The sequence below is a fragment of the Vulpes lagopus genome, chromosome 15, assembly GCF_018345385.1.
Source record: "Vulpes lagopus strain Blue_001 chromosome 15, ASM1834538v1, whole genome shotgun sequence".
Classification (NCBI taxonomy): domain Eukaryota; kingdom Metazoa; phylum Chordata; class Mammalia; order Carnivora; family Canidae; genus Vulpes; species Vulpes lagopus.
In genome coordinates, this window is record NC_054838.1 from 8787182 (window position 1) to 8814896 (window position 27715).

The 27715-nt window shown below is 55.5% G+C and overlaps 2 protein-coding genes across 2 annotated transcripts; one reads left to right on the forward strand and one right to left on the reverse strand.

Annotated features, from left to right (window-relative positions):
- On the forward strand, positions 1–18455 carry IGSF22 (immunoglobulin superfamily member 22). The gene is made up of 22 exons (XM_041730745.1): positions 1–109; positions 2453–2584; positions 2992–3128; positions 4220–4319; positions 4402–4441; positions 4734–4908; positions 5556–5669; positions 6158–6320; positions 6938–7210; positions 8155–8439; positions 9195–9319; positions 9414–9555; positions 9720–10016; positions 11364–11666; positions 12457–12630; positions 12840–12968; positions 13613–13909; positions 14555–14643; positions 14745–14937; positions 15404–15703; positions 16799–17128; positions 18332–18455. The coding sequence occupies exons 1-22, from the start codon at positions 1–3 to the stop codon at positions 18397–18399; spliced, it is 3975 nt and encodes a 1324-aa protein (XP_041586679.1). The 3' UTR covers positions 18400–18455.
- Positions 18456–19736: 1281 nt separating this feature from the next.
- TMEM86A (transmembrane protein 86A) lies at positions 19737–23978 on the reverse strand. Its single transcript, XM_041729649.1, has 3 exons — positions 23862–23978; positions 21619–21883; positions 19737–21268 (listed from the first exon to the last, which is right to left on the reverse strand). The coding sequence occupies exons 1-3, from the start codon at positions 23880–23882 to the stop codon at positions 20832–20834; spliced, it is 723 nt and encodes a 240-aa protein (XP_041585583.1). The 5' UTR covers positions 23883–23978; the 3' UTR covers positions 19737–20831.
- Between the last annotated feature and the right edge of the window lie 3737 nt (positions 23979–27715).

A 27715-nucleotide genomic window follows, 5' to 3' on the forward strand; every position in this document is an offset into this window, starting at 1 on the left:
ATGACGACCATTCACCACCAGCAGCTGCTGCAGGAGCACGTGTCCATGGAGTTCTCAAGCTCCACCACCCACGTGCAGACCTTCTCCCAGACAACCAAGATCGTAGGAGGCAAGTAGACTGGGCGGGAGGGGGGATCGGGAAAGGGCAGCCTTTCTTCCTCTGCATCCACCCCCTGGGGGTGGCCTCAGTCTCTGTGAGTACTGGGCCCCTCAGGAGCCCAAGGTACAAAGAGCAGCCCTCCCCTAACCTGTGCTTTGATAAAGCTTCAGCCCCTGGGATGTTCACCCACAGATCAGATCTTCTGAGAAACAGCTTAGGAAAAGCCAATCACGTGAATGTGTATGAGCGACGGAGGAGCTTCGTTGCTTGAGGAGATCAGAGCCGTAGGCTAATGGATGTATCTCCGATGGCCAACTTTCGGGCACAGAGGAAGCTAGGGAAGTAGCTACCGTCCTAGGTATGAGTAATGCTGACCCTGCTCCACTTAAGAAACAGGAGATTTGGAGCTGCCAGTGCAGAGAGAATGAACACATAAACAAGTGACCTAAGCTTCCAGGCTGTCAACCCTTGGGGACCAGGCTTGGGGGAGAGCAGATCCAAGGGAAAGCTGAGAAATGGTCTCAGAGCAGAACAGATTGTTTTAGTCATGTCTCTAGTGGAAAGTGATTAAAAGATGGCCAGGGGCCAGGATATCCAATATCTCCTCCCTGGTCACTGCCCCTCCCTCAAAGTCCTGGAGGGGCCGAGTCCCTCAAACTGCTGTGTGCACAGGGGTCAGGGCCAGATGAACGCTCTATACCAACTCCTCCCGGACAGCAAGCCAGGGCAAGTGCAACAGCTGGGACTCAAGACCAGAAGTTGCAAACTCAAGTGATTATAGCAGTGATTCTGAGCCCTGGCTGCACAGTAGAATTATCTTAGTGCAGCAGGGAGAGAGGAAGGGGAATGAAAAAATAGCAATACATAAGTCTGGGGTGTGTGTGTGTGTGTGTGTTTCCAGCTCTCCAAAGATTCTAACACTCAGCCAGAGTTTAAAACCACTGGCCAGCCAGGTCCAGGCAGGGAATGTAAATGCAGAAACAAGACTAAGGGAACCACAGAGGACATGCCCCACCCACAGAGGCCCCCACTATTCACCACCCACTGACTGTTGTCATATAGGGATTATGAGCTCAGTGATGAGAATCCAGAAACCTTTTTATGTGAAATCTCTTAATTTTTAGATATAGGGCTACTTTTGTTTAACCGTCGAAGAGATCAAATAAAACACATCTGCAGGTCAGGTGCATCCTGCACACTGCTTCCTGCTTGCTATTTAAAAGCGCGCTTCTTTTTTTTTTTTTTTTTAAGATTTTATTTATTTATTCATGAGAGATACACAGAGAGAGGCAGAGACACAGGCAGAGGGAGAAGCAGGCTCCCTGTGGGAAGCCTGATGTGGGATCAATCCCAGCACCCTGGGATCAGGACCTGAGCTGAAGACAGATGCTCAACCACTGAGGGCTAAAAGCAGGGCTTCTGAAGACATTTTTTGCATCTCAGTCCTTCAGATTAGTCGTGATAATAGAGGCACCTACTTCACTGGGGTATTGTGAGGATTAAATAAAATAACCTCTGTCATGTGTTTAGCACAGTTCCTAACACAAGAAAAGTACTCTGTGAATCAGAGCAATTGTTTTTAACTGTCAGCTCACGGGCCAACAAGATTTTTCGTAGTGTATATAGCAAATACAACTTTTCATTTTCCAAATACAGAGTGACCTTCCCACATTGAATACGCTCTCGCAGATAAGGAGATTCCCACTATGGCCCCCCTGGAGTGGGAATGTGTCCTGTTCCTCGCTCAAGAATCATTACTACTCCCATTGCAATCTGCAGAACCACAGAAGGGCAAGGGGGGAGGCCCTACAGCAGAGCTCAAGTAAACTATCAGGCCTCCCGAACAGAGGGGTCTCCCCCTCTTAACACTACTGGGGGACCAGACCTTCTAGGAGAGAAGCCCAAGAGATCAAGAAACCCCCCCGCCAAAAACAATAAGTCTCTTTTTAAAAAAATTACGGGGCACCTGGTTGGCTCAGTGGTTTAGGTGTCTGCCTTCAGCTAGGGTCATGATTCCAGGGTCCTGGGATCGAGCCTCGCCAGGGGCTCCCTGCGCAGCAGGGAGTCTGCTTCTCCCTCTTCCCCTTGCTTGTGCTCTCTCTCTTTCAAATAAATAATAAAATCTTAAAAAAGAAAAAAAAAGGACCCAATAATGTGGTCCAATAAAGGTAAGAGGGGTTGGCTCCCCCTGGTGCTTGGAATTTGCCCTAACACAAGGGCCCCTGACTCCAGTCCTTTCCGGGCCCAAGGCTCCTGCGCTGGCCTCCGACAGGGCCGGCAGCAGAGATGGGCCCTCTGAGCGCGGCCGAGCTCCGCCTGGGGCCCATTCTGACCTCTCACCTGCCACCACAGAGGAAGTCGTGACAAGCAAGTCCTCGAGCACCGTGGAGTTCTTCAGCTTGGTCACTCGGAGTTCTGACATCCCTCCGGGCGAGAGCGTCCCAGAGTTCGTGGAGAAACCCCACCCGGTCACCGCGTCCGAGGGTGCGCACTCCCCGTGTCGCCCCCACACCCCTAAGTGCTTCCCGTTCGTCTCCCAGTGCCCCCACCAGCACCCCCAACCACCAACCCCCACCCCTGGGCCCCACCAGCACCCGCCCCACCAACCCCCACCCCTGGGCCCCACCAGCAACCCCCCGCACCAACCCCCACCCCTGGGCCCCACCAGCACCCCCCCCACCAACCCCCACTCCTGGGCCCCACCAACCTCCACCCCTGGGCCCCACCAGCACCGCCCCACCCCTGGGCCCCACCAGCACCCTCCCAACCCCCACCCCTGGACCCCACCACCGGGCTGCGCCAGGCTGAGGGTCCCTCCCTGCCCAGGGCGGAGGCAGGGTGCAGGCAGGAGGTTGGCCTGGAGGTGAACTTGCGTCCCGCGCCCACTGCAGGGGATAAAGCCGTGTTCCGAGCCCGGGTGCAGGGAAACCCCAAACCCAACATCTCCTGGAAGAGAGAGAGTGGCATCCCCATCAAGGAGTCGGCCAAGATATTCTACGACAGCATTAACAAGGAGCACGTGCTGAAGGTGCGGGGACCCCAGCCTGAGACGCAGTTAGGGATGAGGCCAGAGGCAGGGACCCAGGGCATGCCGCAGCCCCCTGGTGGATCAGAGGGCCACGGGGCGGCCCCAGAACCGGGCCATGGGACATGAGGCTGTCACTGGCCGAGAGGAGGGGAGGGTAAGAGAAGCCAGGTGGGGAGCTGGGGCCTTGCTAGAGTGAGTAGGGTAGGGGACCAAAGTCAGGGCCAAAGTCAGGGGCGCGGCGAAGGAGAGCTGGGCAAAGCCCAGGAGGGGCAGGCCCACCAGGAAGAGATCCAGCTGTTCCAGAGGTGAGAGCCAAAGGGAAAATGAGGCCAAGCGTGTGGGCATGACTAGACAGGGCAGGGCCGTGGTGGGAGGAGGGCAGACTAAATTGGGGCTGACAGGGACAGGGGGAGGAGCTGAGCATAGTGTAGGGGTGAGGCTCAGAGGTCCTGGGCCCTTCAGGGGAGCCTTCCAGAAGACGCTCACCAAGGGTTGATCATCTTTAGATCTAACCAGCTTCTGCAACCTCTGGCTCCCTTGAGGGAAAGGAGGGATAAGTCCGGGGAGACTCCCATTTGGTCCTGCCAGGATATACCCTTGTGAAGGGCAAAGAGCCTCCCCTCTCCCCCACAGACAGAACTCGGTTCCTTCCCCTCCCATGGTCCTATTACTGGACTCTGAGCCCCACAGAGTGCACACAAGCTGCCGAGTCCCCTACCGGCCACCCCTTACACGAATTCATTCAGCGAGCACCTTCCGAGGCCCCACTGGGCTGTAAGTGCCATCCGGGCAGGTGCCAAGGCAGCCTAATTCACCAGTTTGCTCAGGCTCGGCCCGGTGCCTCGTACAGAGGAGTACTTCTGTGTGAAAGGAAGGAATACTCATGCCAGTGGCAGAAACTGCTCCTAGTTACAACTCAGAGTTAGTCCCTATCTTCCAGCTCACAGCCTAGAAGGAGAATCCCATGCAGAAGCATACACCCAACGCTCAGCTCCTCTCCCACCCACCCCCATGCCCTCCTCCTTTCCTTTCTCACAGAAAGTCTCCCTGGGGTCCCCCCCTCCCTCACTAATGGCCTGACTCTGATACAGCTGGAGCCACTGACCTCCGATGACTCTGACAACTACAAGTGCATCGCAAGCAATGACCATGCAGATGCCATCTACACTGTGTCCTTGCTGGTGACAGAAGGTGAGCCAGCTCCCTCCTCCTGGCCTTTCCTCCCAGGGACCAGACTCCCCCTGTCTGACCCTGATCATCTCTCTGTCCTCAGGTCAAGAGAAAATGGATTTCAAAAAGATGTTGAAGAAGAGGTGAGACTTGGACCCAAGCTCGAGCTTGTAAATAAACCCTCGTGTGTTTGCAAAAAAAAAAAAAAAAAAAGAAGAAGAAGAAGAGGTGAGACTGGGAAGCTCCTCTGCCTGGGGTGCTGTCCCTCTACCATCCAGGCTAGAGCTTCTCGAAGGCCTTTCAGCAGGGCCCTGAGTTAATGGCCCAGGCTCCAAGAACCGATGAAGTAGGGAGGGGAATCTCAAGGTTAGGAGAGGCTCCCTTTGTCTTCAGAGGGAGGTGCTGAGTCCAAGCTTGGTACCCACCTCCTTGCAGGGCACCCCCTGCTCCCAAGAAGAAGCAGAAGAAGGGAATAGGTGAGAAAGAGATGCTGGAGATTTTGTCCAAGGTGCCCAAGAAGGACTTTGAGAAGGTCTGCATGGAGTACGGCTTCACCGACTTCCGGGGCCTGCTCAAGAAGCTCAAAGAGATGAAGAAAGTGGAGGTGGAGGTCAGTGCCTATAGTGGGGCAGGGGTCTGCAGGCCGGGGTCTGGGTCTCTCCAAAAGTGCTAGTGCCTGTGTGTCTCCCAGTGGCAAGGCCTCTCCACCCTGCACACACATGCTCAAAGGCAAGAGCAGGAAAGGAACTTGCCTTCCTTTTACGTCTTCTCTCTCCACAACCCCCTCACGTGCTTTTGCATGGACTCCGGAGTCAGACAGACCTGGATTTCAGATCCCAGCTCTGCTGCCTTATTAACTATGTGAACTTGGGCATCTCTCTGAACCTCAGTTTCTCATTTGCAAAATGAAAATTCTGCTTTCCTCTTTCATTTGTTTTTGCGTTGTCATCATTCATTCATTCCATCAACTCACAATTATTAAGCATCTACACCAGATTTAGAGAACTTACGTAATGGGCCCAGGTACATAATGACTGTTCTACGAATGGTGGCTCATTCTCATCATGCATCACATATCTGTCTCCCCCTAAGTCTTGTAGGCTTTCAGTGGCAGGAAGTCGGGGGGAAGCATAGCTACCTAATCAGCCGAATCATTTCTCCCCAGACCTTTAGGGGGTTCCTCCGGAATTGCGTTAGCAGACTGGTCAGGCTCCAGATGTCCCTGACACCTGCCATTTTATTATCACAATCTCACAGACCATCCGGATTCTGAAGCCCCTGGAAGACATACAGACCAAGATTGACACCACTGTGGTCTTTGACTGCATCATGGAGCTGAAGGATCCCAATGTCAAGATGATATGGATGAAGGTGGTGTGGGGGCACCTAGGCAGGGCCTGCTCGGCAATATCATTTCCTCTCTTCACCTCCTCCCTTCACAGACCCCCTTTCATTATCCATCAACCAGGTCCCTTCCTCCAACCCAGCAAAAGGATGCCTGCTGGTATGATTGAAACTGGCTGAGAGCTGGGCTTTATTCTTAGCTGTTCCATCATTTTGCTTTTTCGTTTGCAACAGTTACTTTCCTCTCTCTGTGCCTCAGTCTACCCATCTGAAAGGCTGCAGTAGGTAGTCCTGAAGGTCACATTAAGAGTTCAGGTCTCAGGGGAGGCAGGGCTCCTGGGTTCCACTGTGCCAGATGATGAGGCTAAAGAGATCTCAAGGGTCTCTGGTGTGTCTGGGGATCTTAGAGAGGTACACATGGCACCCCCAGCTCAGGCTGGCCTTGGGGAATGGGGACCTCTGGAAGTCTCCTGCTAAAGTCTCTCATCAGCTTTTCTACCTGTTTCATGAGGCAGGGTAATGAACCACTGAGGATCCAGTACTCCCTAGGCAAGTATGATGTGAAGCAGATGGGCACGAAGCACATGCTGGTTATTACAAACGTGAATATGAATGACGCAGGCAACTACAGCCTTGTCGTGGGTGACAAGCGGATGACAGCAGAGCTCACAGTGCTGGGTATGAATGTGGGCATCGGGGGGAACAAGGAGGACACAGTCAGGTTGAGGGAGGAATAGCTGGGGAGAGAAGACTGTGGGGCTATGCAAGAGAGGACTGCATAAGGATGGACATTAATGGAGGTGGGAAACGTGGGGGACAGGACTATGGACAGGAAGTGCTATGGGGCAGTGTGGCATCGTGGTTAAGTGCACGGTCTCCAGAGTTAGATTACTGGGGTTCAAATCCCAGCTTCTGTCATTATGAGCTTGTGATCTGGGACAAGCTATTTAACTGTTATTTGCCTCAGTTTCCCCATCTGTAAAATGGAGAATAATAGTAAAATCTACCTACATGGGAATTGGATGCATTAATATGTGCAAATTGGCTAGAATAGTGCCTGGCACAGATCTAAAAGTACGTAAGTACTTTTTTAAATTGCTGTGTTAACATTACTGGGGAGGAGACCATACGGACATCGTGGGAGGGGTTCACAAGCAGAATGAAAGGAAGGATGCTTTTCCAGTTGTGGGCTACAGGAGACCAGTGATCCTTGAATCTCCATGCCCCCTCAAGACCCCACCCCTCAGGAGAGACCGGGCTGCAGCCCAGTGACTGCCCCTCCTACTCTTCCACAGATGAGCCACTAAAGTTCTTGGGAGAGATGAAGCCAGAGAAGGTGACAGAGCGCCAGACAGCTGTGTTTGAGATCCGCCTCTCCAAGAAAGTGCCTAACTTTGTGTGGAAGTTCAATGGGAAGGAGCTGAAGAGGGACGAAAAGTATGAAATCACAGTGTCTGAGGATGGTCTGACTCACACACTTAAGATTAAGGATGCCAGACTCAGTGATGCCGGCGAGTTCTCTGCTGAAGCGGGGGACCTGGTACAGAAGGCCCAGCTCACTATTGACCGTGAGTGGTTGGACCAGAGCTTTAGGGGTGGGCCTCATGCCACAGTCACCTCCATGTGGGCAGTTATCCTCCCATCCATCCATCCATCCATCCATCCATCTCTTTGCAAGGCCCTGTAATGGGTACTAGAAAAACAGGAGGTTCTCTTCTCCACTAACTCCTAGTGTAGTGGGGGAAGCAGGTGTGAAAATGGAATTAGAACCTAAGTTCTCAAGCAAAGAGTCTTATGATCTAGTTGGGGGATCGTGGGTCAAGAAATGATTAGCCTTTCTGGCTCTAATGTCATATATTATAGCCTTCACTCTTAACCACTTGCATTCTTACATTAGAGCAAGTTTAGAGAGCTACCCATGATGCTGGGTACATCAAGAAGCATGTCATACATGTGAACCGCATTTGACACGTGTGACATGGAATCGTCATGGCTGTGATGGAGGGAGACACAGAGGTGGTGGGAACCCAAAGAAGGGGCACTACTTGGTAATGTCAGAAAAGACGTGACGAGGTGATGTCCAAGCTTTAGCAAGAAGAACAAAAAGGAGTTCAGCTTTCTGCAAATGGGGAAGAAGAGAGGAAACTCTCAACAGAGAGAACAGCATGTGTAAAGGCCCAGACACGAGAAAGACAATGCAATCATGGCTGGAGTTCCAAAGGGGCATTAGAGATATTGACTGACGTGCTGTGAGGAGGCGAGAGTTGTTAGCCCATTTTATATATGAGGAAACTGAGACTCAGAAAGTGAATGCATTGCATACAGTCCGCTAGCAAGTTAAGGGGCAGAGCTAGGACTCTTCCTGCCAGTTACCTCTATAGATCACATGTTGCACACGTCCCATGTCACAAGTCCCTGTGTTTCTGGGACCAAAAAGAGAAGCAAGGTAGCATGTAGCTGCAGAAAAGGGAAGTTGGGGGTTGGGTGCAGATCCAAGCCTACCTGTCCGCAGGCATCCCCATCAAGTTTGTGAGAACCCTCAAGAATGTACGTGTGAAAGAGAGAAGCCGCGCATGCCTCGAGTGTGAGCTGACATCCAAGGATGTGACACTGCACTGGAAGAAGGATGGGCAGCTGCTGGAACGCAGCACCAAGTACAGCATGAGCCATGAGGGCAAGCGAGCAGAGCTGGTCATTGAGGATGCACTTCTCAGTGACAGTGGCGAGTACACCGTGGTGGCCATGCAGGATGGAGACCCCACTGAATACTACAGTACTGCCATGGTCACCGTGGAGGGTACACATCCACCCTGTCAGTCCCCACTGACCAATCCCACCCAACCCCGACAGTTCCCTACTGTCAGGGACACTGATCAGCCCCCTACTGACTCCAACCCTCCTCAGACTATGATCAATTTCTACCTCCCCCTCTGACCACCCCCATCTCCCAATTCTGACCATCTCCATGACCTCCCAGGCCCTGACCATCTCTACCTCCTAGACCCTGATCATACCTCATCTCTTGAACTCTATCCAAAATCCCTCGACTTTATCCATCCTTCACTTCCAGGCTCTAACCAGCCCTAGCAGCCCTGATCATCCTATACTCCTTGACCCTGCTCAGCCCCTACTCACTAGCCCTGGCCACTCCCCACTGACCTTGACCACCCTCAACTCCTAGAAACAGTCTAGCATGACCACAAGGAGCCATCCCAACTCCCCTAACTACCCACATCCCCACCATCTATTCCCCTTCTTCAGCTAAGCATCCTAAGACCCCACTGACCATCCTCCAATGATAAGCCCCCCGTTGGCCATTTCCCAATGCAAAGGACTTTTCCCCAACCTCCCACCTACTTGCTCCAGTTCCTCCCTCCACCCGACCATTCACCAACTGCTCACTGACCATTCCCAAACCCTCTGCCAATCCTAAATTACTTGGATAGACACGGCACCCCTGCCTCTTCCCTTAGCCATGGCCACCAGACGTTTTCTGTGAGTCCCTTCCCGCCCCCAGCACCCTAACCCAGCCCGTGCACCCCTTCTCCCCAGAGCGTCTGGCCACAGTGAAGAGCGGGATGTCCGATGTGCACGCGGCCACTGGGAGCCCGGCTGAGCTGTGCGTAGTGCTCAACGACGAGAAGGTGGAGGGCGTGTGGCTGAAGGACGGCAAGGAGGTCCGAGGCAGGGGCTGGAGGAGGGGACCAGGCGGCCAGGGGTCGACTCGCGAACGTTGGCACTCACGCCCGGCCCGCCCCCTCCGCCTCCCAGATCACCGACTTGCCGGGCGTGCAGATCGTGAAGCAGGGGGCAGTGCACAAAATCATCTTCCCCAATATGGGCCCGGAGCACGAGGGCAAGTACACTTTCCGGGCCAAGGGCGCAGAGAGCGAAGCCTCGGTATTCATCGCAGGTAAGGCCGCCGTCCACTCGTGGCAAACTCATCCACGCCCGGCCGGCCCACGAGCCAGCGCAGAGCTCTTCCCCGACCCCCGCGGGGTCCTCCTCCACCCCTCGTCGCCCCACTCCACCTCCCCCAATCCCTGCTGGGCCAGCCTGCCCCGCCACCCCCTACAGATCCTCCTACCATCGACCCGTCCGTGCTGGAGGCGCTGGCCGCGCACCCCGTGACTGTGAAGGTGGGCCACACGGCCAACATCAAGGTGCCCTTCCGGGCGAAGCCGCTGCCCAAAGTGACGTGGTACAAGGACGGCGTGGAGGTGACGGAGGAGGAGCGTGTGTCAATGGAGCGCGGGGAAGACCAGGCTCTGCTCACCATTTCAAACTGCGTGCGTGAGGACAGTGGCCTGGTTCTGCTCAAGCTCAAGAATGACCACGGCACAGCGACAGCCTCTCTGCACCTCAGCGTGCTGGGTGAGGGCAGGACCCTGGCTGGGCTGGGCTGGGGGACCTGCTGCTCAGTGCTCCCCATGGGGCTAGAGCTGGAGAGGGGGTTGACAATGGGGTTGGCGTGCTGGCTTTGCCGCCACAAGCCCACTTTCCAACTCCTGATTTTGTGGCTCTGGGCAATTCAAGGCACCTTCTGAAGCCTCGGTTTCTTCTTACCTGCAACAGGACGATTTGGTTTTTGTTTGTTTTTTGTTTTGTATCTATTTCAAGTGAATCTAAGGCACTTAGCAGTGTACAACACATAATAGACCTTCCAGTATTAAGTGTTGTCATTGACGTGGAGATGAGGACATGGTTGGAAGACAGAAATGAAGTGAAAGAGGTGGGGCTTAGGGATAGAAGTGAAGTTGGTGGGGAAGTTTTGGGGGTTGAAGTGAAATGGAATGATGGGAGGTGATATAGGATTGAGGATAAAATGATGCTGGAAAAATGAAAGGGGGGCCGCCTGGGTGGCTCAACAGCTGAACATCTGCCTTTGGCTCAGGGTGTGATCCTCGTCCCGGAATCGAGTCCCACATCGGGCTCTTTGCAGGGAGCCTGCTTCTCCCTCTGCCTGTGTCTCTGCCCTCTCTCTGTGTGTCTCTCATGAATAAATAAAGTCTTCAAAAAAAAAAAAAAGAAAGAAAAAGAAAAATGAAAGGGGGTAGGAATGGGATTTGAGATGGGTCTGAACATAAGGCTAAGGAAAGAGATGAGAGGCTGGCCTTACTGAGCTCGTATTCAACATGTAACACACACACCCCACACCATCGAGCTGTGGACTGAGAAAGTTTGGGTTTCAGTTCAACTCAGCAGATGACTGAGCCCTTCTTCTGTGTTCTCAGAGATGGAGGTATCCCAGCAGTCTCTCGACCCAAAAGGGGTGAAAACTAGCCAACGTGAAGTTATAACGTAAGATAAACTATCAATACCGGAAAGCACTGGAGTTCTGGAAGCTGAGAGGAGGGGTGATCTTGTCTGGAAGGAGACAAGGGGAGGGTGGGGGTATCAGCTAAGGCAGGGGCCCCCCAGATCCCCAGTCCACTCATGCCTAGACGAGTGAGAGTTTCAGGCGGCCAAGGCTCAAACTCTTTGGGCAAGTCTTACCAGGAGGGGCAGTGAACACAGAGCAGGGTGAGGGATCCAGAAAGCTCCCTGGAGATTCCTGGAAAGCCTGGGTATTCGTGGCAGGTAAGGTCGCCGCCCGCTCGTGGCAAAACTCCTCAGTTAGTGAGCGGATCTAACTATGCCCCAGTTTGGCTGGACCTCCGGCAGGTGACATAAAGCCTTTCTGATCCTTTGCTCCCATTCTGATGCTATCGTCTTCCGCAGACCGTCCCAAGCCTCCCCAGGGCCGGGTGGAGTTCCTGGAACTCTCGGGAAGCTGTGTGCACATGAAGTGGAAGGCCCCGAAGGACAACGGCGGGCGGCCTGTGACGCAGTTCATAGTAGAACGGAGGATGGTCGGCAAGAGGTCCTGGATTAAGATAGGCGAGGTGGACAGCAAATTCACGAAATTCTCCACCAACAAGATAGAAGAGGGGAAAGCCTACCAGTTTCGTATCCTGGCGGTTAATTCGGAAGGAGTGAGCGACCCGCTGGAGACGGATGAAGTGTTTGCGGGAAATCCCATCGGTCAGTGATGTAGCCCCTGCTCAGTGGGAAGCTCAGTGGTCAGGACGGGGTCTTCAGACAGTGAGGAATGCCAGTCTGTGGGGCAGTTCCCTGGGGTCCCCTCTCTAGCTATCCTATGGGACAGATAGAATCCAGACTAATAGCAGAACATCGTCTCGGGCAGGAATTCTCGACTTTTCTCCGATCACATGCACAGCACACTCCGGGGCGTATAATCAGAACTGCATTCAATTCCAGGGAAATGACGCCACTTGTTTCTCCATTTCAGAAATCATCCCAAATGCGAAGGGAAGTGATGTTGTTTTAGAGATAAACTTGAATCTATCCTTTTTTTCTCAAAGAAAACCCTTGACAACATTGGCATTTTAATTATGAATGTTAATTAACTACTTGCAACACTCCTCCCGATTGGTCTCCATGTCTCCATGCATCAAGTACCTTAAGATGCTGGAAAAATGAAAGGGGGGCACTGTGGCATTGGGGATGACTCAGGTTGGAAGATGCGAGTTGGTGATTCTCAGTCTTGGCCGCACAGCAGAATCACCTGAGGTCTTGAAAAGCATGCCGATGCCTGGCCTCCACCCCAGGCCAAATAAACTAAACTATCTGGAAGTAAAACCCAGCCATTGGTTTTGGTGATGGTATTTTTTTTTAACTCCCCACTTGTTAAGAGTTAAGAATCAATCATTGGGTTTTTTTTTTTTTTTTAAGGAGAGAGCCAAAGATCAGCACGGGGTGGGCAACTGTCCACATGCTCTCCCTTCTGACCTCTGCCCTCTTTCTCCCACAGAGCCTCCTGGTCTTGCCTCCCAGCCTCAAGTGACTGATGTGACCAAAGAGGCCATGACCATTACATGGAATGCCCCAACCCAGGACGGGGGAGCCCCAGTGCTTGGCTACATTGTGGAGCGGAGAAAGAAAGGCAGTAACCTATGGGTGCCAGTCAACAAGGACCCCATCCAAGGTGAAGTCCTAGGGAGAGAGGCCCAGGAAGACCAAGGGAGGCTTTGCTGGGCAGACCTATGTACCCCTGCTACCCTGAACATATTCCATTCCCCAGTTCCTTTGGGGTTTTTAATAGCAACTCATAACCCCCTCTTCCATGTCCTCTCACTCTCTGGTCTCCCATCTCATGGATCCCCTGCCTCATGACCCCTCAAATTCCCATTTCAGACACCAAGTGCACCGTGGATGGTCTCCTGGAGGACACAGAATATGAATTCCGAGTTATAGCTGTGAATAAGGCAGGCCCCGGACAGCCCAGTATGGCATCCAACTCAGTGGTAGCCAAGGACCCTGTCAGTGAGTAGGGGGTGTGCCAAGCCCCAATATAGTAGAATTAGCCCATTCAAGGTAGATAGCAGAATTCTTCTCTGGGAAAGTCCAATAGGATGACCCCTCCACACAGTGTCCACTTTCTGGGAGCTGCCAGCCTAACAAGAGGAACAGGATTCACACACAAAAGAAAGCCAGCAAATAAAGATTGAGAGTCAGTGAAGAAAGAGGCGGGGTAGAAAAAAAAAGTTATAAAACTTTGAGCGTTTCTGGTTAGGTTTAGGTGGTGGAGGCATGTTTGAGGGTTGGGTAGGGCTATCGGGTAGATGGTTGGGAGAGTGCCGAGCTTAGGAGGTGAGATGGGGGTAATACACATGAATGGATGTGGTGGAGATGGCTGGGCTAAAAGGTGGAATTTAGAACATAGGGGGATTGAGGGTATAGGGTGTGTTGGATTTGGAGGGTATTAACTTCAAGCATGAAGGGCTGGAGCCAGTGAGAGAATTGAATCTGGCGGTTATTGAGTGTTCAGGGTTGGTGCTCAAAGTGTAAAGTGGGAGTTGGAGGCAGTAGTGGTGAAAGTTAGGATTCGGGGTTACTGACTGTGGGAACTGGGCATGGGATGGAGTACAGATGAGTCGGAAGGCCAACTGGATATCTGTGCCACCCAGAACCCCCAGGCCTGGTGCAGGGTCTGCACGTGTCTGATTCCTCCAACTCCAGCATCTCCCTGGCCTGGCGGGAGCCTGCAGAGGGAGACCCCCCCTCTGGTTACATCCTTGAGATGAGGGCAGAAGACACTAAGGAGTGGTCCAAGTGCACAAAGATCCCCATCTCGGGCACCTGCTACACGGTGGGAGGCCTCACCGAGAGGCAGAAATACTTCTTCCGAATCCGGGCTGTGAACGAGGCTGGGGTCGGGGAGCCTGTGGAGCTGGATGAGGGGGTCCGTGCCATGCCCCCACCAGGTGAGGATGCAGAGAGAGCTGGGGTTTAGGCCCCAACATCCTAGCCCCATATTTTCTTCCCTGGGACCTCATGCCACAGGGGAAAACTGGGTGATGCTCTGATCAAGAAGTCATCCATACCTGCACCTGGACAGAGCTAGGGGTGACCCGTCCCCACCCTACCCCCAACAACCCACTCACTGTATGCCAAGTAGTATCTACTGTGTGCCAAGGGAGGTGTTAGAAATATAGAAACAGGGATCCCTGGGTGGCTCAGCGGTTTAGCGCCTGCCTTTGGCCCAGGGCGTGATCCTGGAGTCCCGGGATGGAGTCCCACGTTGGGCTCCCGGCGTGGAGCCTGCTTCTCCCTCCTCCTGTGTGTGTCTCTGCCTCTCTTTCTATCATAAATAAATAAATAAATCTTTTTTTAAAAAAAAGAAATATAGAAACAAATGAGACACAGGACATGCCCTCGAGTCTTACATACTAATAAGGGAAAACAGATGAGGAACAACTAGATGCTTCGCAGCGCTGGGGCTGCCCGCTGTCTATACCGCCTGTCGTGAGAGCTTGGAGGAGAGGTTGGGAAAGGCTCTGGGGGGAGGTTTAAAGCTGAGTCTTCCCAAGAGAGAGGTCCATGGCCCCACCTCTGTGTCCCCATCGCAGCTGCCCCCAAGTTTGACCTCAGTGCCCGGCTGAAGAGTCACATGGTGGTGCGCGCTGGGACAGCCCTCTGCATCCACGCTGCCTTCTCTGTGAGTCGTCCCAGACCCTGGCCCCCAGATGCCCACCGCTTAACCAAGGCGGCCAAAATAGCACCTGGTTGACCCCAGTGCCATCTCCGGTCCCCCCGCAGGGCTCACCACCACCCAATGTAATCTGGCAGAAGGACGGCATCCCCACCAAGGGCCGGGAAACCATCACCAAAAGCAAAAACCACTCCCAGTTCCTCATCAACAGCACCAAGCGCTCCGACTCAGGGGTGTACCGCATCTTGCTGCAGAACGAGTTTGGAGAGGCATCCTATGACATCCACGTGCGTGTGACAGGTAAGACAGCAGGCGGAGGCCTCGGGGAGGCAGCTTGCACACACACACTTGCAAAATATAGCTCCCCACCGCTGGAGTTCCTGGCCCTGCGGAGTCATGCCTCGAGATGGTGAAGGCTTCTCGGGCACCACAGAGCAAGACTTGATTGGCCTTTGCCTTCACGGGGAGGTTTGTTTCCACTTTTCTAAGCACTTTACTCGACGTCCCTGTGGTAGTTTTTGTCAACCCTATTTTGCAAATGGGGAAATGGGTCTCAGAAAAGATAAGTAACTTGCCCAGGTTCACAGGGCTGGTAGGCGGCAGCGCTACACCCCAGAAATAGTTCCTGCTGCCTCCCAAACACCAGCGGCCTGAACTTAAAGGGACATTATCTACCCCACACTCCATAGGGTGTGGCAGGTGGCCGGGGCGGGGCACATTCTTCAGGCCCCCAAGGGCGGCCGATGCACCTTGTGGCTCTTCCCAGATTTCCCACGGCCGCCCACAAACCTACAGCTGTTTGAGGAGGTCCCCAACACAGTGACCCTGACCTGGAACCACAGCCCTGACGTGCAGGAGGACAGCGAGGCCCACTACGTGATCCTGAAGCGGGATGCCAGCACCGCCACCTGGTTCACGGCCGCCGACCACGTGTTCAGCAACAAGTACACGGTGACCGGGTTGCTCCCCGGCAGGAAGTACTACTTCCGAGTGGTGGCCCGGAACGAAATTGGTGACAGCGACCCCCTTGACTCCAAGGATACCTGGCACGTCAACAAGGACAAGAGTGAGTGGAGGCCGGGGGCGGGGGGTGGACTCGGGGATTAGGGTGATACCCCCTGGCTGGCAGGGATGACATGGGCCTTGCCAGGGGGAGGAAAGATTTGAGGTACCATGGGAGAGCCAGGGAGGGGGAAAGGCCAAGGTCAGGGATGCTGGGAAGAGAAGCAGCAGCACTCCCGAAGCCCAGAGGAGATACTTTGTGGGTGCTCTGAGGGGGTGGGGGGCTGAGGAGGAGGTGCCCCTGGGACCCTCAGGCTGAGGACTTTGGAGGGTCTCCGAGGAGGACGTCCAGGGAGGGAAGGGGTTAAGGGTGGAGCCAGGGTCGGGAAACTGAGGCCGTGCCCAGCCCAGGAGGCTGAGACGACGCGGGGGGCAGCCCATGGGCCAGAAGCTGGCAGCCGGAAAGAAGTCAGGGCTCCTGGGTCTGCAAAAGGGGAAAAGAAAACCCCGCGCACCTGGCTTTGGACCCGGACCCTGGAGTGACAAGGGCCGGGAGGGGGCGGAACGGGAACCCCAGGCACCAGGGTAAAGGCGCAGGCTGCCGCGGCCTGGGGTGCGGGGGGTCCGGGGTGTGGGGCTCCACGGTGCGGGGTGCGGGGGTCAACGGTACGGGGTGAGGGGGTCCGGGGTGCAGGGAGGGAGGTGTGGGGTGCGGGGCCCGGGGGGCGGGGGTCCGGGGCCTGGGGGTCCGGGGTGTGGGGGTCCAGGGTGCGGGGTGCAGGTGTCCAGGGTGTGGGGTGCAGGGCCTGGGGTGTGGGGGTCTGGGGCCCAGGGTGCGGGGGTGCAGAGGTCCGGGGTGTGGGGTGCGGGGCCCAGGGTGCAGGGCCCAGGGTGCGGGGGTGCAGAGGTCCGGGGTGTGGGGTGCGGGCTGCGAGGGTCCGGGGTGTGTGGGTCCGGGGTGCAGGACCCGGGGTGCGGGGGTGCAGAGGTCCGGGGTGCAGGTGTCCAGGGTGTGGGGTGCAGGGTGCGGGGTTCCAGGGTGCGGGGTCCGGGGTGCGGGGTGCAGGTGTCCAGGGTGTGGGGTGCGGGGTTCCAGGGTGCGGGGTCCGGGGCCCGGGGTGCGGGGCGCGCTCACGGCCACCGCGTCCCGCCCGTGCAGCCGAGGACCTGAGCGCCAAGCTGAAGCCCTACCAGCAGAAGGACTGGCGCCACGCGCCGCGCTTCGTGACCCCGCTCAAGCCGCACACGGTGCTGCGCGGCCAGGACTGCACCATGACCTGCGCCTTCCTCGGGAACCCACGGCCCACGGTGACCCTCTACAAGGGCGACGTCAACATCACGGCCAACTCCAAGTTCTGGTACAACTCCACCAGCGGCGTCTGCACGATCGTCATCCCCACCTGCACGCTCAAGGACAGCGGCGAGTACAGCGTGCTGGTGGAGAACGAGCTGGGCAAGGACCGCAGCAGCTGCGCGCTCACGGTCTACGGTGAGGGCCCCGCGTGGGGCGGCCCGGGGTGCGGTGGGGGTGCGCGCAGGCGGCCGGCTCCTGGCACGGCTTTTCCATCTTCTCCAACATCAGGGGTGTAAACACTCACCCACTGATACGGGCACCTCTCTCCCATCCTCTGGATGTCCTTTGTTAGGCACCTGCCTGGCCCCTGCAGAGTGGGGAGTCTGCAATCCCTGGGCAGATTGTAGCCCTTGGGGGGCCTAGACTTGCCTTTGCAAAAGATACTGGTGATTAGGCCTAAACCGGACTCACCAGTTGCAATCTCTGCAGCAAGGTTCTGGAAGGAATTTTTATGTTTACAGTATTTTACAGGTGATTCTGATAGGGAACCAAGCCTGAAAGCTGCCGGATAAGGATAGTTGGGAAATACAAATGGGGGAAGGACCGAAGGGAACCCTAGTGGAGACCCTTCCTCTGCACAGGGCACACCTCTGCTAGTGTGTGTGCCTATATTTCTTCCTACACGCTATCTTCTCAACTACACGGCTAGTGACATGAAGTCTAACTGCAAAGCTGACCTGCCCTGCTCCCTTCTTGCTTAAACTCCCCAACTTTTCCATGATCCTCCTGAGAAAATCCCAGCCAGCAAGGCTCCCCACACTGTCCCCTGCGCCCCACATCTACTTCTCCAGCCTCATCCTCTGCCACTCGCTGAACTCTCCGTGGCAGTCCACGGTGTCCTGCGGTAGGTGCCTTTCTTTAGGGGACAGTACCGTGTTCTGTTGCTCTGTCTCTCAAATACCCAGCCAGGTGTCTGGCACTGAGATGATGCCTCCAGAGCGGCTGCTGAACTGTGCGACAGAACTGGGCCAGGGAAGGCATGGTGGGAGACATCCAGCTTTCATTCCACAGCTAGAGAAATCCCTGACAACTTAATGCTGGTTGTAAGCTCATGGGCCCAGGGCCCTGGCTCCACTGCTCTCCAGCCGTGTGACCTTGGCAAACCACTCTGAGCCTGTTTTCTCATCCATTTCTTAGGGCTGTTTGGAGGCTTAAATGAGATAGTGGATAGAAGTGCCTGGCGCGATGCTTGGCAAATATTAAGTGTAGAATGAGAACTCTTCGTCCCACACTCTCAGCTGACCTTGGGAGACTGGGGCCCTCACTGAACTTCCGGCAATTTGGAGTCTGCCTCCCTACCAACGGTAACACTGACAAATACTTGTTTTGCTCTTTCAGACAAAGATGACAAGTCAATTCTAGCATCAGTCACTGAAAGTCTGCAGAAGTCAAAGTACCTTATGTGAGCTCCGGCCCAGGCCAAGCATCAGGAGGATATTGTGAGGGCCTATCCTATTGTTTCTGGGCCTCTTCTGTGCGTGGCCCCAGTGAGGGTGACCCCGTTTGCTCTCTGGCGCTTGTCCGTGTAAACAGTCCATGAAGGCATGGGACAATAAACTGACTAAGCTCACCCCTGCCTGTTCCTGAGGGTGATGTGCAGGGACCAAGGACATGGACTTGGGAGTGGATGGGGGCACACGGAGCATGGACCCCAAGTCACACACTTACCTTGAGAGTGACTGGCCTTGGCTTGCCTTCCCCTCCCCGGCAGCCCCAGTGCACCTTCCCCTCCCCTCGGGGCGAGGTTAAACAAGTCCTAATAGGCTTTATCCTAGTCCTGGTCCTTCCCCCACCCCCCTTTCTTCACCAGGTGTGTCGTTGTTGTCGTCGTCATCAGAGTTCTGGGGTTTGAAGGCATCAGGGCCTTGCCTCTTTAGTGTCCAGGATTCCCACTATTTCAGAATTAGTGCATCTCAGAGCTAGAAGGGATTGGTCACCCAGCTCACTAGGTTTCAAATTTAGGTTTTACAGAAGAATTCTCTCTTTAACAAAAAAAAAAAAAATCATAAGAAACTACTGGACTTCAAACAAGGATAGGGGGATCTCTGAGCCTCCCTCCTCTACTTCTTTCACTGTCTCCCCCCAACCAGAGGTCTCTAAAAATCCTAATTTGAAAATCATGAATTCACCCATCACTGAAATGGGACTAAGTCTCCTCTATCCAGTCCTCACTACTCTACACCCTCTCGGCTAAGGGCACATTCTCCACCACCCAAGACTTCCCTCTCTGCTTCTGGGTCAGGCAACTGCCCATTAAGATGCAAATGCCCCTGGTGCGGAGTGACTCCACTCCATTGTTTCACCAAGGGCTTCCCATCTAAAGTGCAAATCAACCAATCTAATCTCCCTCCTCCCCACTGTTTGACTGAGCCCAGAGTCCAAGGAGAGAGGAGACGCTTGAAGGGAATCTGGATCACTCTAGCGGGCAGCAGTAAAGGCCACTGAGTAACCACGAATTCCCAAAGGTGCCAGGCACCCGTGCACAGGGCAATGCATCCAGGAGAAACTTGGATGGTGGCAAATACTACCCATCCCCCATCCTCCGGAACTACATCCTCACCCATACATGTGACCAAGGAAGTGAAGGCCCATTCCAACCGGGACCAAGTCACCAGAGCCAGGGAGCCAGCCTGGCGCCAAGACGCACTGGCCAGCACTGTGACCCAAGCTGTAAGGACATCCAGGGCCCTGGCACCATGCCCCCATACCCTCCTCTCCAGGACAGGCACATGCCACACAGGGAGATAAGCAGGCCAGCGATGGCCCTTGGTTTTTATTTTTTTGTTCACATAAGCAGCAAAGGATAGAGTTGTCCCACCCATCCTTGCTCCTTTTGCATTGAATGTGCCTTAGGTCTTATGACCCTAGAAAGTAATCGGAGGCCCCTCCTCTCACTCTCAGTGCAGAAGGGACAGAGAGGAAAGCACTGATGGAGGCAGGGCGGGGTCCCAGCTCTCTAAGCCAGGCTCAGCACCCCCTCAGCACCCCCTCAGCAACTCCCTGAGGCTCTCTCCCTATAAGACTTAGACAGCAGGACAGAGACAGATGGCAGAGCAAGACATAGACAGGCTGGGAGACAGACCACACACACACAGAATCACGTGCACAGACACACAGACAGGCTGGCCCCTTCCTTTGGCATGGTTCACCCTAGCCCTGGGGATAGGGTCCTAAGGGTAGTGGTAGTGGGCCTGCATGCTGGGCTAGCCTCTGAGAGAGATGGGACCAACCTGAATCCTTGGTAACCCAAGCCCCCAGGCCAATGAAGTCCCCAGTCTTGCCTACCCGGACAGACACCCCTTCATCTTCCCACCCAACACTTAGAAATTGAGATTGTTCAAGTAATAAGGAGAGATGAAGGAAAGGGAGATTCCATCCTCATCCAGTCTTCCCAACTAGGGGCCTGCAAAAGGGGCTTCAAGCCCTGGGCTTGGGTCATCTCAGCTCAGATTTCTCCCCTCTTCCCTTAACTGTGCAGATTACAAAGAGTGGGAGTGGGTGAGTCAGACTCTTCCATCTAGTAGAAGTGGGAGGCGGTCAAGACACTGAGCACCATCACCCTCCAGAGGGGTTTTGACAGTCCCGATGGGGTTAGAGGTGGGGAGATGTCTAATTCTGGCCCCAGGAAGGAGAATTAGGCTGGCTCTTTTCAGCTCTCAGAATTGTTCCAGACCACCAGCTTTGCTAGAGAGATCCTTTTCCTGCTTACCCCCTCACTTCTACGTTTCCCGGGTGGTATTCGCTGCCGCAGGTGAGACCTACAGCCATCCTGACCCAGTTCTTGCAGGTTCTAGACCCCCGTCCCAGAAGAAGACAGGGGTAACCAGACCCTGGCCTCTCAGTTGGCCTTGCTCAGTCTGTAGTCTTCCATTGGCTCCCGGCTTTCAACAGCTGACAGGGCGATGAGCATCTGGGCAGCATAGTAGGTGGACATGATGAGCGCCCGGGAGTAGGGCACGAGGAAGCAGAACTTGTTGAGGGCGATGGTCAGGTCTGAGATGATAAAGAGCACCGCACCACTGCCTGCTGCCAGCTCAGTCCAGCGCCAGGCTGCCCCGACCAGCCGCAGTCCTGCCATAGCCCGCCAGCCCATGAAGCCGATCAGGGCCACATAGACCCCCACCAGATAAGTGAAGGCATCTGAGAGGCACGGGTAGAGAAGAGCATAGGCCAGGCAGGACAGCACTGCCATCACCAGACCTGTCCGTAGAGCCAGTGGCCGCATGCCAAAGGCCGAGGCGTAGAGCATGTGGGTCACGGCAAACATCAGCAGACCTGGGAGTGAGAGGGGATGAAGGGATGCTGAGGGCAGGCTCAGGTGAGTCATGGGGTGGGGGCAGGAGGGGAGTGCTTGGGATAACCCAGGAGTTTTGTCTGGGGAGTATCGGGGGTGGGAAGAAACCCACAAAGATATACCCGCCCCTTCCCCTGAGGAACTCCAGAACTGATCACCAGACCATCTGTAAGGTAATCCTCCAACCAGGGCCCCACAGTCTTCGGCCTCAGAACCCCTCAGATTCTCCATGTTCTTGTTCCAAAGCTCCCTCTCCCAAATCCTTGCCACCTAAGACCCTCTAAGCACCCAGCCCCAGGATTCCTCCCAGGTAGCTACTGTGGCAACTGACCGTGCACAAAGTAGCCCTGGTCCTGCCAGATGAGGAAGGCATCACCTAGAGCGGAGAAGACGAGCCCCACAAAGATGCGGGTGGCACTGGGGTGGGCCAGCAGGAATCCTAGGCCATGGGCCAGAAGGAAGAGCCAGAGGCAGAAGATGGGCAGGCACTTGATGAGGGCGCTGACCCACGATGGGCTGGTCGAAGGCAGCCAGAGCACAAAATACACGCAGGTGGCCTTGAAGAAGGGCACCAGCTTGGGTCCCTCACTCTTCACCTGGAGGACACAGGACAAGGGCAGCACTCAGCACTTGGAGCTCAGAAGCCCACGAAGGTGTTCAGAGCCAGCACCCTCAACCCAGACATACACCCCAGAGCCAGACCCACCTCCCGAGGAGAGAGGACACACACAGAGAAACCCAGTTTGGCCTGCCCCAACCACCCAGCGAAGTATGAACATTCCCATCACCACCCTGAGGCCTAAGTGATTAGGAAGGGGGAGGGCTCCCCCGTTCCTGCGGTTGGTTGGCCCGTGCGCATTCTTGACCCAAAGCAGGACCAGAATAGTCACTCACTGAGCAGAAAACAGATCTTGGGATAAAGTCCCCTCCTACAGGCAATGTTTCTGCCTTCCTGGCCCCTCCCTGTCCTTCCCCAAAGCCCCTTTAACCCCTCTAGGCCACCAGCCGTCTGGAATGGAGTGCAGTCAGCAGGAAACCACAGAGACGCCACAACTAGCCAACTCGTGATCCTCCGCAGTGGGGCCAGGGCACAGGCTTAGGGCCCTGGCAACACCCTGAGAGTGCCAGGAATGCGTGAGGGTGGGTCCTCCGCCCCGACGGGCTCTCTCCTGGGCCAGTGTGCTCCTCAGCCTCCACTCCAGCTGCCCCTAAAGGTACCAGCCTAAAGGTACCATCAAGAGCAGGGAGAGGAGACAGGAGTGCTGGCTGGAGAAAGAAGGACTTCAGGGATTGGGGAGTTGGGGGAGGGGGGCGCTGTCTGTTGGTCACTCTCATTTCCCAGAGAACAAGAGCAACTCAAGAGCTCATCAAAAAGAGAGGCAGGAAGCAGGGGAGGGGTTCTCTTTCCAGCTTTTGATCTGAAGCCAGCAGACTGGCTGGGAGGAGATGTGGAACTGAGAGGGAGAAGTCAGAGCAGCTGACTCGGCCTCGGCCTCAGCCCCATTAGGGGGGAGGGCAGCTCCAGAAAGGTGTGTCCCAGGCCACTCTGGGTCCTCTCCAAGCTGAGGGAGGGGGCTAGCGCAGATACTCTGGATCTGTGATCTCCCCGAGCTCCTTTCTTGGGGCTTTGGGCACAGGGTCTCTGCGGGCGATTCAGAACTGCCGAGGTTCCCTGTATACACACGCTCTGCCCTAAATGATTGTGCCTCTGGCTGGGTGAGCTGTCCAGCACGAGGCTCGGGGACACCCTGACTCCCGCACTGCCGGTTACCTGAGGGCTGCTCAGGTGAGGAGGGAGGCTGGGAAGAGGCAGATGGTAGGTCCAGGATCCCAGCCTGCCCTTGCTCCGCCAGGGGTGAGGGCAGGGAGAGAAGATGACTAAGTCCCTTCCTACGGAGACCTCCCCCATCCAGGCTCAGCAGGGCAGGGGCAGGGGCAGGGGCAGGGGCAGGGGCCGGGGCCCAGGGGCAGCCCGGTCCAGACCAGCGACCCCACAGTCCCTGGCTCCTCCCAGCAGCCACCTGCCAGGCCTCGGGAGCATCAGCGCCCGCTCCACACCCCTCCCCAGCCCCGTGTTTCCTATAAGGAGAAACAGGCCGGAGCAGCACCGGGGAGGCTCGTCCGACGCCAGGAGAGGACGGGTGCGCGGACCGACCCAGGATCCAGCCAGAACGTCTCAAGAGGAAGGGATGTCGGCAGAGAAGGGCCCCTGCTCGCACTCGGGGGCACCCCCGGGCCCGGGCTTGCTTCTACGAGGGGGATCCGGGTCCGGGGGGAGCGGTCCCCGGGAGGCCCCCGGGAGGCCCCCGCCGCCCCGGGGTCGGCCGCGCGGTCCCGGCTGTCGCCCCGCCGGCCCGCGTCACACACACAGCAACAAAGTCACGCTTCCGAGTCACGTGCCCACTGTTTTCCTCCCTCCCGCCGGGGCGCGGGCGCTGCGCGGAGGAGGAGGGGCGCCGCGGCCCGGGACCCCCGCCCTTGCTCGGCCCCGGCGGCCTGGCCTGCCGCAGCCCGGTCCCCAGGCCGGGGGGCGCCGGCCGCGCCGGACACCGGCTCGCTCGCTCGCTCACTCACCACAGTGACCGGGGACACCATGGCGGCGGCGGCGGCGGCGGCGGCGGCGGCGGCGGGACGCGCCCGCGGCCGGGAGGGGAGGCCGAGACGCAGCAGAGCCCCGCGGACCCGCACTGCCTCCCGCTCGCCCGGCGCCGGGGTTCGGGCTGCGATCCCCGTGACGTCACGCCGCGCGCGGCCAATGAGAGGGCTGGAGCCCGGGGGCGGGGCGTCGAGGGGGCGGAGCGTCGAGGGGGCGGGGCGTCCTAGGCCCCGCCCCGCCGGGGGACCGGGGGCCGGCGCGCCCGGGCCGTGACCGCGGCCGTGACTCCCGGGGCTGGGCGAGGACCGAGGCCGACCGAGCGCCCCACGCTCCTGTCGGGCACGCGGCTGCACACACTTCCCTGCAGCTTTCAGACACGCAGCTCGCACGCACGCACCTGGGGTCAGACACACCGCCTGCCTGCACGCGTCCACACGGACACACCGCGGTCAGGTGCGCACCGCCTTCGGCGCAGGAGACGCATCACCAGGCACACAGCAGCCCGTAGACACTTAATCCCTACATAGGTGCAGACACACGCAGAATCACAATTAATTAGCCTTAGGCACTGGGGCAGCCCAGGTGGCTCAGCGCTTTAGCGCCTGCCTTTAGCCCAGGGCCTGATCCTGAGGTCGTGGGATCGAGTCCCGCGTTGGGCTCCCTGCATGGAGCCTGCTTCTCCCTCTGCCTGTGTCTCTGCCTCTCTCTCTGTGTGTCTCTCATGAGTAAATAAAAAAATATATTTTAAAAAAATTATCCTTAGGCACCAAACAGGTATGTAGACACAAAACCGCAGTTCGACACACGTCCTTGGACGTGAAAAGAGACACTCATACAGGCACGCAGCAGCCCTCAGACGGCAAACACTTCATTGCTCTTAGGCACATGCCTCTCATAGTTCACAAACAACTATAACACAAGAACACACCAAAAATGAGCACACTTGAGGCCCCAGAGGGTGTGAACTAACTGCCAAAATCCGGCTGAGGCAGGTTTAGTGTCGATGTTACAGACACTAAAGGTCCCCGGGCACATTTGGAAACGAGCCTCCTCAGAATCCTGGGAGCGACATGGGTGGACTGGTGAGCTGTCAAATGGACTGGGACAAAGATCCCAGTCTTGCCACTTCCATGCTGTGTGATCACATGAATCACTTCCCTTCTCTGGCCTTGGTTTCCTCATGTATAGGATGGATGCATAATCTGTAAGGTTCCTCCCAAGCCACCGGGTTGTGTAGGATGGGGAAGAGGCAGGCTGCTGGTGTCAGGAAAGTCCAGGTGGCTTCCTGCACATGGGGCATTTCAGATACTTGCTAAATAAAGCCTGATCTGCAGCGGGAGGAGAGGAGCTGTGTGCCAGGCTTCGGGAATTGGGGTTGGAGGGGATAACCAGTCTTCAGTAGCCCTGATTACCAGCCAACAGGGAGTTTTGTGTGCATGTGTGTGTGTGTGTGTGTGTGTGTTTTAAGATTTTATTTATTTATTCATGAGAGACACAGAGAGAGAGAGAGAGAGGCAGAGACACAGGCAGAGGGAGAAGCAGGCTCCATGCTGGGAGCCCGACGTAGGACTCGATCCTGGGACCTTGGGATCACGCCCTGGGCCGAAGACAGGGACCAAACTGTTGAGCCACCCAGGGATTCCCCCCAACAAGGAGTTTTAAACATCCTGAGATGGCACTACAGTCCTAGTGCTACACCCCAACTTGGTGCTGGGCCAGGAGAAGCCTACAGGCTGCCTTCTGTGAACCCCTCCCACAATGAGCCTCTTTCTTTTTCTTTTGGGGACCCACCCAGCTCTCCCCCAAACCCATGCTGACCTGACACCTACTTGGAGTGGGGAGCAGCCCTCTTTCAATGATAGAATTAACAATGAGAGGTTCAGAGCCAGGGGCAATAGAGTGAGAATCAAGACTTGGGTTTTGGGGGTCACCCACAGCCTTCTCTGTCCCCTCCAGGCCCCTTCTGGATGGCGGCCCACTGGGTGGTGAACTCTGTCACTGTGCTCTCTTCCCAATCGGGGGCCATGGGGATACCTACCTTTCCAGAATGGGAGATACAGTTGCTGCCTCAAGGACTTGGTGGTATGCACGCAGCGCTCACACACATACACACACACACACACACACACACACACACGCACCCTCCCTACAGGGTCCTGCCTAGGAAAACACTGGATTGAGAGTTAAAACTACTGTACTTGGTGCCAGCCACTGCCTTCTCTGGGATTTACTAGCTTTGTTAACTGGGCACATCACCCCATCTTTGGAGCCTGGTTTTCCTTGTCAGAAAATGGAGAAATGGGGCAGCCTGGGTGGCTCAGCAGTTTAACGCCGCCTTCGGCCCGGGGTGTGATCCTGGAGACCCGGGATCGAGTCCCACATCAGGCTCCCTGCAGGGAGCCTGCTTCTCCCTCTGCCTGTGTCTCTGCTGTGTCTCTGCGCCCCCCCCCCCCGTCTCTCATGAATGAATGAATAAATAAATAAATAAATCTTTTAAAAAAAGGAAAGAAAATGGAGAAATGGGGCTAGAAGAAATGTGCAAACATGTCCATTTTCTTTTCTTTTTTTTAAAGATTTTATTTATTTATTCATGAGAGACAGAGAAAGACAGAGAGGCAGAGGCACAGGCAGAGGGAGAAGCAGGCTCCTTGCAAGGAGCCTGATGTGAGACTCGATCCTGGATCCTGGGATCATGCCCTGAGCCAGAGACGGATGCTCAACTGCTAAGCCACCAAGGTGTCCCCAGCCAAACCCTTTCATGTCACCTAAGGGATCGTTCTCAGAGCATGGCCAAGTCAGGGCATTTTTTTCATTTCTCTGGACTTTAATTTCTGTGTGGAGAAAAATGAGAGGATGGGACCCTAGCTTGTTGGGTTCTCAACAAGCAAGCCGGATCAAAATTACTTGGGAAGCCTTTTAAAAAACATAGATACCCTTGCCCCCTCCCAGACCTACTAATTAAGTGGCAGAAATTTTAATAAGACGGATACACAAATCCTCAAATATAGAAAGTATGAGAACTAGAATTGTCATCTGCAGGGCCCAAATCAATGTTTGATTGCTCAGTAGGCAATAATCATATACACAGGTCACGTGCAAACCAGGGGCATCTACCCCCCTCCCCCCCCCCCGCCCCCCGTGGATGCTGGTTATTCTCTGCCCTCTCACTACCCAGTTCCACTCTCAGCCCTCTCTCCCCTGACCCTGGAGGATGACCTCTATGAACTATATCACTGGGGCTCACTTGCCCTCTGGCTCCTGACTGAATTTAGCTAACAAGAGTCAGTCACAAGCAGGTCTGAAGGTAAAAGGAGAGGATGACTGGGGATCCCCACCACCACTACCCCCAGCTTCCTGGGCTGAGCTGAAGTTCTAGCAGTGGCTGTGCTCCTCCATGCCCATAGCTCCAGGCTCCCACCCTGGACCTCAGGCCTAGGGATGGCAACTCCTCCCTGCTGTCCTGAGTCTTTAGGTAGGTATCTCTCCAGCCCTGACTGGTTTTTCTAAACCTGCCCACATCTCTGCCAAGAGTCATTACATTCTCTTCTATTATATTCTTGAGGGTGTCAGGGGCCTGACCGATACAGTCACCAACAAAGCAGAGGTACTGTCCCTTCTCAAAAAGAAAGAGCTGATGTCATTTCTAGTCTGTGGATGAGATTTCTTGTTTGTTTCAAAAATAAAATTTTATTTTAACTTTTAGTGTTTTTAATGTCAGGGTGCATATTGTAGGGAACAGAGTAGGATAGGACTGCCTGAAATCAGGCTTTCCTTCCCCCTCTGGACCCAAATAACTGCTGTTAGTAAGGTCTTTTCCTCACAGCTTTGTAAA